This window comes from Protopterus annectens, chromosome 13.part0 (genome assembly GCF_019279795.1).
Source record: "Protopterus annectens isolate FY-2018-M chromosome 13.part0, PAN1.0, whole genome shotgun sequence".
Taxonomy (NCBI): Eukaryota; Metazoa; Chordata; order Ceratodontiformes; family Protopteridae; genus Protopterus; species Protopterus annectens.
This window is the reverse complement of record NC_056747.1, coordinates 789,499,137-789,511,297: the sequence shown is the minus strand read 5'-3', so window position 1 is coordinate 789,511,297 and position 12,161 is coordinate 789,499,137. Positions and strand designations below refer to the sequence as shown.

The window sequence follows — 12,161 nt, the reverse complement described above, 5'->3', positions numbered from 1 at the left end:
ACATAGTTTATTGCAGACAAGAACAATAACATCATCCACTGTAATCACTTCATAAAACTTATCAAGCAACATCATTTCCATGGTTGTGTTATAATGCGAAGTATCCATAACAACAGTCCTACCACCCTTGTCTGCTGGCCTTATAATGATTGTTCTTGTCTGCAATAAACTACGTGGATTTTACATCTTGGATTGTTATCTTCTGTTATTTTCTCACTCTCACTCCTGCTCAGTACTTGGTTGTTTTATATAATATATTTTTAAAACACGCATAGGAATGGTCAAAAATGCTTGGAAAATTTAAAAATGCAATTGAGTGTATATACTTCAGTTTTCTTTGAAGACAGCTTAATGCAGTTATGTAATGTTTGGACAAAACCAGCGATTGTTTACCTAGAATGTTCATGTTATGGGACAAACCGTTTAAGCTGCTACACTTTTTATTCTTGATATTGTGTTTTTTATACTATTTGCCTCTTTAACCAGGTGAGTCTACTAATATACCCAGTGAAGGACAGCTGAATAGATATCGCTCACAGCCTCTCTCTCCATCACCGCAACAACCTCCAACGTCACAGGCAGATGCTCAAGTGCCAAAAACGCACAGACATATCACATTGGCTGATCATATATGTGTAAGTATTTCTTATGAGGAATGCATAACATTCAGAGCTAGTGTGTGCATTTTAAAGTCCCATTTTTGAAAAACAAAATCTATTTGGGCACCCCTTGTGTGTATGTATGTGTGTATATGCACGGGGGGGGGGGTGCATATTGAATAGCTAACTGTTTTAATGTTTCCAGTATATTGGTGTTATGCTATCCAGTCTTTATGCAACACTATGTCTTAAATCTGTTGGGTTATTTTTAATTCATGCTTGTACACAAGGAACAAATGTAAATATAACCAATATTTCTGCTCACACCCTCACTGCCTCAGATGTTGAAATCCTAAATAAAGGTCCATCATTCATACCTGTTTTTTTTTTGTTTTGTTTCTGAAGAAAATTTTGTTAATGATATACTTTCATTTTGCAGGAATCTTAATTTAAAATGATTTTTTTCAGGAACAGACAACCTCAAAGATCATTGATGACTTTAAATATCACAGGTCTTCTTTTATACCCCTATGAATCAGAATGTGTCCTTATTTCAAAATGCCATCATCAAGGATCTTCACTTTCAGTTTAGGAAACACAATCCCTTGGCGAATAATATATCCAAAACATCCATGAACATTATCATTAAATTAGCCAATAACCATGAATTAGTCATAATTGGGGCCAATAAGGGTGGTGCTGTAGTTATACAAGACTGGCACCAGTACGATAAAGAAGCCAACAGACAGTTGTCTGATGCATGTTACTACACCCATCTTAGTATTGACCCCACCCCCTTCTTTAAACAAAAAATGATGAATTCCTTTCTTTAGCAGTAGAAGAGGGTATTATTAGTATGTGTCTTTCGGCTTTTCCCGGTTAGGGGTCGCCACAGCGGAACTCCGGTCTGCTAATGATTGGCAGTTGGTTTTTACATGCCGAGTTGCCAGCCCTGACGCACAACCTTCAACGAAGGTACTCCCATTCACGCATGTCTCCACGTAGAAGATGCTCTAGCTGAGAATTGAACCGGACAGCGTCTTACTGTGAGGCAACAACACTACTACAGCACCACCACCATGGCAACTAACAATAACCAACCCATATCCACAATACATATATTTTCTGCCGAAAATACTCAAAAATCCAAAGAATGCTCCTGGCAGACCCATTGTCTCTGGCAGAAATTCACTCACTGAACCTCTGCCCCTTTTCCTAACCAAATATGTACAACCACTCCTCAAATGTGTTAGAGCACGTATCAGGGACACCACAGAATTTCTTCAGATTATTTCTGAAGCACAATTAGAACCAGACTGGTTGTTATGTACATTAAATGTCACATCTCTTTATACCAATATCCCACATTGGGCAGGGTTAGAAGCCTTAGAATATTGGTTAAACAACACGGAAATGTACAAACCTGGTTTCAATACTTTGTTACTGTGCTTGTCTGAACATGTGCTCACAAAGAACATCTTTTTTTATCGGGACAATTGCTTCTTACAAATAAAAGGCACAGTTATGGGAGCATCTTTTGCACTAATATATTCCGATTTATTTATGGCTTATACTGAAGAACAGATTATTTATGATAACTCCCATAACTTATACATAGAAGAAATGGATATCTGGAGAAGATACTTGGATGATTGCTGGCTGGTGTGGAGATTGGATACGGAATACCTTTTGGAAGTAATCATATATTTAAATGAGAACAAATGGGGAATTGAATTCACGGTCAACTATGATAAAAACAAAATTATTTTTTTGGATGTTTTGGTTTCTATAGCAACTGACCATACATTGACCACTGAAATCTAACAGAAATTTCCCGAAAACAATTCGCTTCTCCATGCAACCAGCTTTCATCCACCCCACATCTGTAAGAATATCCCGACATCTCAGTTTGAGAATGAAACACATTTGTTCCAATAGCAACACCTATAGACATTTTAGGGATGATTTAGCATTTAGATTCGGGGACAGAGGTTACAAAATGGGTCAAGTCATACACACAAAACATGTGGTAGATAACATGGAGTGAGATAACCTTCTTCTTTATAAAGAAAAGGTCGACAGAGGAGGTGGGCCACCAAGACTAATTGCCACCTATGGATGTAACACCAAGGCATTAATGAATATTGTACAACAACATTGGAATATTTTGACGTGATACTAGACTGAGTGAATTGTTGGGTGACAGATGTCTTTTCTCATTCCGTAAAGGCAAAATTCTTGCATTCTTTAATCATTTCAAACATGAGCAATCTCCCAATACTAAATCAACTCAAACCACTTTGTCAGGTGAGCCTTTAATTGGTTGCCATCCTTGCGGCCATGGTGTCCATTGTCCCAGGCTATTGAAAATTAAATGTTTTAGCAGTCAAAACACTCCTCAAGTCTACGACATCAGATTTTTTTGCCAATTGCACCTCTGATTGGGTGATTTACCTAGCTAATTGTAACTGCTCAGCTTTCTACATAGGTCAAACTTCCAGACCTTTGAAATTCAGAATATCTGAACACCTTAGTGAGATAAAACACCACAAAGAAACTATTGTCCTTTATAAGCATACCCTGTCACACAAAAATGCTTATTTCAATTTCACTATTATTGACAAAATCATGAGACCCAGGAATAATACATTGGTTGGCATGATTTGTTAAACACTATGGAAAAAATGGATTGTTAAATTGGCAGGTCTCTTTAAACCAGGACTTAATGAGCATCTTTAATTGATCACGTCTTTTTCTTTTTGTATTTAAAGTATTTCTTAATTTGCTGCTTTTTCACACTGATGAAGACTTTGTATTCACTCAGCCGAAACCGGTTTATTTTTTAAGAATACTTTTATTAAAGTATTTTTTGGTGCCATTGTATGCTGGTCTTCCTACTTTTTTGAAATGCCTTTCCTATATTTAGACCTTGCAGCTGCAGAGTCTTCTGTAGTTTCACAAGTTTTGTATTCCCCAGCTAAATTGTTCTAATTGAAGACATTGCCAAAATATATTTAATAAATCCCCATTTAAGTCAGTATCCTATATCCAGCAAGCAGATGTAATACTGTGGTATATTCTCAATAGAGCCTTGCAGAAGTATAAAATATATAAAAAGGCATTTCCTACTAAAATAATCTAAATTTCCTCTCTTTTTCAGGCATCTCTGGAGGGCTAGGATAAAACTTTCCCAACCCACATTTGTATCTTTAGTACATTAGACTAAGTGTGCGCCACCTTCTTTTTAACGTTTTACATAATTTCTGATTGCTTCCTTTTTACCTTAGTGCCTTTGCCTATTTTCTGTCCAGCGAAGAACTATTTTCAGCCATTTTTCCCTTAAGAGTTTAAAGGTTCAAACCTTTCAACTCATTTGTTAATTTATTGTGCAATTCTCTATATATGTCATAGTCTACACCCCTATCCATATATAGTTCCCCATCATGTTTCTTTTGTCCTATCATTAACAGATTCTCAGTACATTAACTATGATGGGTGTGTAGGGAATTATAAGAATTGTTATTTCTTTCAGCCCCCATTCTTGTGGTATATCTGTTGCAGTGAAACCCGTTCAACCAAATTGATGTTGGTCTCTCACTGACCTTTTTTAAACCAACTTTATCATCTCCATTGCTAGCATCCCTCTGCCCCTTAATAAATTATACATCGCTTTAATTATGTCTACTGCTGTGTTAAGATGTCTTTGTATCTAGAGTGGTAGTTTGGGTCCAGCATCCCCCTGTAACATTTTAAGTCATCTCAGTCAGTGTATGTCAGGAACTCCCAAACCTCTGGACTGCCAGAATTCTCTTTCATATCTCAACAAATACTCTTCCTTTTCCCCATATAGATCTTTTACTTTACTTAAAATACTCTTAATGTTAAGGACAGTGACAATAAAAGTGTTTCCGATAACTTCTGTCCTAAATAGACTAGCTAATTGAAGTTATTCTGAATGGTCTTAGTATTTTGTTTATTTATCTAATGTTCAGCAGTTCTAATATATATCAACAGTACTCCTGAAGTCTTATTTCCAAATCCCTTTCAGGATCCATAAGCTAAAGAAGCAAGTCATTTGCATGTCATGCCAGCTTTGTGAGTCAATACCCACAGCTCATAACCCCTTACTTCTGTCTGCTTCAGCCTACTTGCCAAGGATTCAAGATAAGTAGCGAGTAGAAGAGAGGGGGAAAAACACCCGTTGGTTGCCACTGCTTAACTAAAAACTCTTGGAAAGTCTAATAATCCCTCAACACAAATAAAAAACAGAAATAATATAAAGATTTTATTAAATGTACCCACCTCTCGGGAAAGTCTATCACTCTTAGTACTTTATATAAATATTGCTAACAAATCCAGTCAAATGCCGTTTCATTGACTATGCTTGCAGTCAGCGATGTTTGATTTTTATTGGCATCTTGTATCAACATATTTGTTATCAGTAAGTTGTTTGTGGTTTGATCTACCTGGTGTATAACCAGTCTGTTCCAGATCACTAGGTGCTATTAAGATATAAGCTAATCTTTTGGCAACCAGTACAGTAAAAAAAAAAAAAAATGATTGGGTCATATAGACCATATCGATACTTAATCTATGAAGGATCCTTGCCTGGTTTATGATCAGCTGTTGTAGCTTGTTTCCATGTAATGGGGTCTCTCTGTAATTGGCTAGTTTAGTTAAAGCCTTTAAAAATCTGCCTTTTGTGTATATCACTCATGGTAGACCCTGTGGCCCTTGTGGTTTTATCCCTGTTTTGTTTCCACCTTATTATCTGATTTCTTGCATCAGACAGTTGCCTCATTCCTGCTCCAACCATTTTTAATGAGAGCTAGCTTGAGTAATTCCCTCATTTCATTTGTTCCTTCCAGCCCACTTCTACTTCGTGTAATTGTTTATAAAAATTAGTGGAACTTCTGTGTATCTTCAGCTTTCTTACAAACCCTCTGTCTACTGATTTATAACCTTGCATACATCTCTGTCTTATGTTGTCTATGGCTTAGAGCTAAATACTTTTGTCCTTTAAGTGGAAAAGTTATCCTAGCACAGTATACCTGGTAATCTGTAAAATGTGTTTTGTCTTGTAGCCCCAGCTACATCCATCTTATGAATCACTTGTGTCTTCAGTAGTTCCACATGAAGCCTGGCCACCTTTGAATCTACTTGATCATCTTTTCTTATCTACAAAATTCTGTAGCACTTCCTTTTACCTGTAAAATACTGCATTTATTGGTGTTCCTTTTTGTGTGCACAACTCATTGGTACTGTCTAGAAACTGTTTCAGCCTACTTTTAAATTGTTCCTTATACTAAAAATACAGATTTTTCTTGATCCTTTCTTTGTCAACCTACCACCCCATGAGAAATGGAGAATGTTTTGTAGTATGCAAAATCTCATAGTGTTTCTTACTAATCATGGCATTGTCCATTCTCAATTTATGATTTATATCTGTAAGGGAAATATGTATAATTTTTTTTTTTTTTTTTTTTAAGAAATCATTAAGCAGGCAGTAATGTCCAACAAGGTGTGTGATTATGGAAATTACACATTTCAGGGGTGTTCTAAGGTCTGATGCTGCGGGCAGAGGGCCTCTTCACTCCTGAAAAGGAGTAATTTCTACAATAATACACCATGGGGTACACTATTGCGGTTAAGAGAATGGGCTACCTGTAGAATTGTTTTGTATTTTTTATATTGTATACATATTTTTATGCATTTCTATTATAAACTAGTTCCTATGCTTAATGAATCAAGCTTGCTTTAATGTATTTATTTTTGCTGATGGAAGTATTTTACATCAGAAATGTAAGAAATGTAAATCTTTAGTGTGTAGACGCCCATGCATGCACACACTCAGAAACACAAGCATACAGGCATACATGCACATAATACACGCACATACATTCAAAAACATTGACAAATACACATACATTACTTAGTAGCTCCTTTGTTGTGTATGAACACAACTTTAGAAGTCTAATTCCACAATAGAATGTTTAAAAATAAATGCAAGGCAATCCATTATCAGTCTTTGCCCACATTCCCCCTTTTACTGTCCATTGTTTCTGCTGCCCAGTGGTTCTTTTCTTTACCACATTCAGTAAATAATGCCAGTAAGTGATACCTTAATTGAATATTTACAAAAAATACTTTCTAGTATACTGCATGTTGCAGTTAATAATGTGCACGCACACGAGGACATGCTTCGTTTTTTTACTTTTTTCTTTTTATTTTATGCTCACTAATCATCAAAATGCTGTTTTGCAAGTGTATAAAAAGATGGCCATTTGGATTTTAATTGTCCAGGCTTCATGGCAGCTTAATATGCTGTATAACACTTTGATAAAGAACATTCATTTCCAGCTAAGGTTTAATGTACAGTTTGTCTGTTCTCTAATGCCTAGTATCGGTCATCCTTACTACTAGTGTAGACTACTAATAAATAAATCACCCTAACACGGGTACTCATTGAGTTCTAGGACCAGTGAACACCTCATCAGTAGAAAAAAAATGTGTTCCATTCTCCTGCCCAGAAAACCATCCACACTACAAGCTACTCTAGCATTCTAGCTATAATTTTTGAGCAGTCATTAGTTGATATACACATTTTCAGTAATGCTTAACAACCTGGTTTACTATTAGAGTCTCGCGAGCCGGTTAGATGAAATTCAGAATGCCGGCTAACAGGTGAGTCCATTTCATCTAACCTGCATAAGTGCGAGGGATTCTGTTAGTGAATGCAAAGTGCATTCGCACAGCTGTCATCTGTGATGTGAACACGGTAAGGTCCGTTTGCATTACAGTGGGGATTGGGAAATTACCCTTCTCCCCACTGTGGTGTGACCTCGGAGTTAGAATATATGTGTCGGGGGGGGGGCACAGCCCCCCTGCAAAACATATGAGTGTTAGTACGGGTGTAGGCTGTACTGCTTTCTGTTGTAGCTTTCGTACTGCAACTAAGTCAAATTCGACTTTTGCAGTACTTTCGGCTTTACAAATGGTTTACTTTTGTGAACTTCGGAGATGTGAATTGCAAATATGATAGGTTTACGTCACATCTTTGATGTTATGATAGTAAACCTAACAACCCCTCTGTTTTTTCTTGTAATAATTCAGGTTTACTTTCATTATCATTTTGTGCTTCCAGCAGCACAGAAGCCATATTTCTTTGCAACAGCATAATGGCGCCCCTTCAGCCTCCCATTGGATACTGATGACAACTCTACTAATTTATACCCAAGGTTCCCTAGCTTCAGATATTCAGTGTCATTAATTGCATTTTTGCAGTAATATCAACAGAGGCTTACCTTTCCTAGTGTACACAAAAATCTTGCATCTTTTTACAGAATCCGACAAACCATTAACACTCCTTGATAAGATTGCAAATGTTACTTATTGTAAAACAGATCAGTAATTATAGTACCTTAGTTTCTGGCCTTAACCATAAATATCTTTTTAAACAAGGTTACATATAGGTATTGTATTCAAAAATAAGCATAACATTATATTAGCTCGTGTTACATCACTTGTCAGCTTTGTGGAAGACATTTCTTGCATCCCTGTAAAACTTAAGAATTCTTAAGTAACTTAATTCAGAGGAACAGCAACATTCAAAAATAATCTGTACATATTTTCAAAAGTTGCAGCATATTTTAGATTTTCTCTAGTACACTTCCAAGTAGGAATCCATCTGTCACTCTTCTAAGAGAACAAGTATTCTGGATTAACATATGCAGCAATGTTAGCTCTGTCCAGGTGAAGTCTGTTTTGTTCTCCCCGTGCATTATTCATTTCAGAGCATCCCCCTTCTCACTTCAACTTACTGTCATATCTACATTTACTTTAAGAATGTCTCACCTCTTCTGCTAAATAATGAGGCCTACATAGTAAATGAGTTCAGTATGGCCAAAATTAGTTTCTCTTTGGCATAAAGTAATCTTCAGAAGTTCGACCCATTATTCTTATTTGTTAAGCTTTTCACAATCTTTGCATTTCACATTTGTCTAGTACACTGTCACAGATGCACATAAAAATGCTGTTTGTATTGTTTTACTTTTGCTTACTTCTTTGTTGCTTATATTCAGTCCACTTCTATAATGTTTCCTCATTTTATTGAGTGAAGAAATTCCTGTGCCTGCCCAGGCAAGCATGTGGTGACATTTTCCTTCCTAACAAAATGTTTCTCTTAATTGTTATCATTTCTGTAGATGCAGACTGCCGTAGAATATTGAATCTGAAGGTGGAAGCAATACTCCACACCGAGATCTTTACATTTCATATGCTATATGCCAAAGTACTGCACACTACTTTCTATACAGTAACAGTTTGCGTACAGTTGATGTCAGAGAGTCCTCAGTACGTTATGCATCCAATTCTTTAAATGTCAGGTTCTTGGCTTTGGTAGCACAGATGATGTCCTCCTGTTGCAGTATTCTTTACATGAGTGAGTTCTCCGCTGTAGGTGACCTGACTTCGGCCCATATACAAAGTCTTTCACTACTGTAGGGTATGTGGTACGTCGCACGTAGGCTGCTCTCGTATGTCGGCCATAAAAGTGATGTACGCATGCACCTATCTCAGAACTTCTCTACTACCAGTCCGAACCCCACCTTCAAACGTTGGTCTGCTCGCCGAACTGTTCGCTTGTTCCAACGATTTTCTCAAATAAGTGCCCCATTAGGGAAGTCTTCTTTCTTTGCTACTGTTTTGTGGTAGGGTTCAGGTTATCCAGAAAAGGCAAATGCCAGTGTGGAAGACAAATTCCACATTAAGATAGCCATCTCCACTGTTTGTTCTGCCTTGGGCTTACCTACAACCAATAATTCTGTCCAATTTGTCAGGCCTTTGTGCCCAAGTCCCTAAGAAGTAGACTTTCCTCCTTAGCCATTTACTTGGAAAACCAGCACTTAAAGTTACTAGCTAAAAGCACGATTGGAGGGATTCCAGGGGCCCGAGGTTCAGTCGGTTGCCAAGTGGAAGACCAAAAAGCCGAAGCCTGAATCCTCTGCTGCACCTCTTATTATGGACGTCTCTCCTGAGCAGATGAAAGCCTGGAGATGTGTACGGTTCCTGTTCACAGGCCAAGCCCATTGTTGGGACCTCCTTGCATCTGACCACAAGCACATCCTCAGAGGCTGAGCAGGCATCTATCATGGATGTACAGGGGGAGCCAATGCTCATGATAACCTAAGGCCCTAAGGGGATACTTCAGTTTCTGATGCAGGAGGAAATTCACTCTGTCATTATTGAATGTAGGCCTATGTCCAGGCCTCCTGTTTTACATAGGGCTGACCTACATCAGAAGAAGCAGCAGAAAACCAAACACTTGCCCCCTCCTAATGAACCTCACAGTGATTGGTTACAATTCACCCAAGGTCTTTTCAAGACCATTATGGCCGTTAAGCCCCCTTTGGCTGTTTCAGTCCTTCCCCCACCCTGCACAGCCTCTCCACATAAAAGGGTTAGGGAAGAGGTTTCTTCAGATGAAGAGGCATCCTTACGAGAGTAATTTCTGGCTTATTCCTCACAGATCCCTTCCCCTCTAGACTACACTTACCTGGAGGAGGACTCCAATGGAACCGAGTCACCCATGGAAGAACTCTGTTTTGGAGAGACCCTAGTCAAAATGACAGATCATTTCAAATGGGATAGCACACAGGTATCTGAAGTAAAAAAGAAGATACTTTGGCCTTCTGCAGGTGGAATCACCCAGCCCTTTGGCTATTCCTCTTGTGGCTGAGCCTTTCTAGATGCCTTTGCCTCTAAGGCTCCCCAATTCCCAGCCTCCTGCCCCTAAGAAGCCTGGCTGATTTTAAAAGGTCCCTGAGGGGTTTACTATCAGATGTTCGAATCAAACTCCATCGACTGCACTTTTGTCAAACACGGAAATTCAAAAACGGTAATGTCAACAACCAAAAGCCAACCTAGGAACAGGTTTTAACATGGGTCGAGATAGGGGAGAGGTTTGTAGTTCGGCAATAACAGTGAACACCTATCTCGACCCATGTTAAAACTGTTTCTAGGTTGGCTTTTGGTGTTCAACATTACCGTTTTCTAATTTCCGTGTTCGACAAAAGTGCAGTCGATGGAGTTTTTCGAACATCTGATAGTAAGCCCCCTGAGGGACAAGTTCCTGTTTAAATGTCCTTCAGCAGACCCATCATTTATTTCAGTGGCTTCAGACAAACCATTCAGGTTACTGCCTTCAACCTCTCTCCTACCTTCAGATAAGAACAGCAGAATCCTGGAAAGGCTGGGCAATAAAGTATACAGTTCAGTCATCTTGGCATTTAGAGCCATTAATTAACAAACACACACACAACCAAATTTGACAGAGCTCATGTCTCAACTCTTCCCAGGTCATTTCTGATTTGCCTGACTCTGAGAATAAAACCTTGGCTGCATCCTTGCTTGGAGCCTCCTCAGCGGTATCCTGCCAAGCCATCAAATGCAGCTATGATGCTGCAGAGGCTCCTGCCAGAGTAGCTGCCTCAAGCTCTGTTTTAAGGAGATTCTCCTGGTTAAGACTCCAGCCATTATCAGAGGACATTAAATCTAAGCTTATGGATGCCCCTTTGGAGAACTCCACATTGTTTGAACCTACTGCTGCTAATTCATTTAAATCTGCAGGAAAAGGGAAAGGAATGGCAGGAATTGAAGCATATCTTTGTCTCCCCTATGCTTAAATTTCAGTGAAATTACCCATCAAAAACTACTTTTGTATGTGTGCACTCTCGCCCAGCTCCACTTAAAACAAGAAAGGATGGTAAGTGGCCCCAGCAGCCCAGGGCTGCTTCTGCAGCTCCGGCTCAAAAGCATCCCTTTCCAGACAAGCCTAGTTCCCTCTTGCTGCCCAAACTGCCTCACCCACATTCTGCTTTCCCAGCTCCTATCTCTGTCTCTGCCAGTCTGGGAAAGCAGAATATAAGACTCTTGTGTTCTCTCTGTCATTCTAAAAGGATACTTTCTGGTATGGGATTCCCTGCTTGGCTTCAAGGGCACCCCCGAATCACCAAAGGAGCAACTTCCCTACTTTCCAGAGGTGCTACTAGACCTGTGGAGACAAGGGACCATTTAGGTGCTTCCTCAAGACCAAATAGGAAGAGGTTTCTACTCCACAATGTTCTAGTGCCCAGAAAGGATGGTCCTTGGAGACCCATTTTGGATCCATCTCATCTCAACACCTTGCTGAAGGCACACACCTTCAATGTGTTAACTTTTCAAATCTTATTTACACTTACTGCCACAAGCCTACGCTTCCCTAGATATCAAAGTTGCATACCTACACATACCTATCCACCCCAACTGCAGGATGTTTTTGTTTTTCTGTGGCTTCCTGGCATTTTCAATTGCCTGCCTTGCCCTTTGGACTTTCTACTGCACCAAGGGCATTTACAAAATGTCTAGCACCAGTCATTGCCTACTGCAGGCATCAGGGCGTCCACCTTTTTCATTACCTGGATGATGTCCTCTTTATGGCAGTTCCCGCCACAGAAATCCTAGACTAAAAATTCTCTTTGCCATTTCTCTTCTGCAGTGTCGGGATTCACCATAAACCACAAAAAA

General features: G+C 39.0%; 1 protein-coding gene across 1 annotated transcript in view; it reads left to right on the top strand.

Moving 5' to 3' along the window:
- The window catches only part of NCOR1 (nuclear receptor corepressor 1), a 4,682,182-nt gene that overhangs the window by 4,364,543 nt on the left and 305,478 nt on the right, over positions 1-12,161 (top strand). Inside the window, exon 39 of the mRNA XM_044054890.1 lies at positions 487-635. Within this exon, the coding sequence (XP_043910825.1) occupies positions 487-635 (149 nt within the window). The remainder of the gene's footprint in view (positions 1-486; positions 636-12,161) is intronic.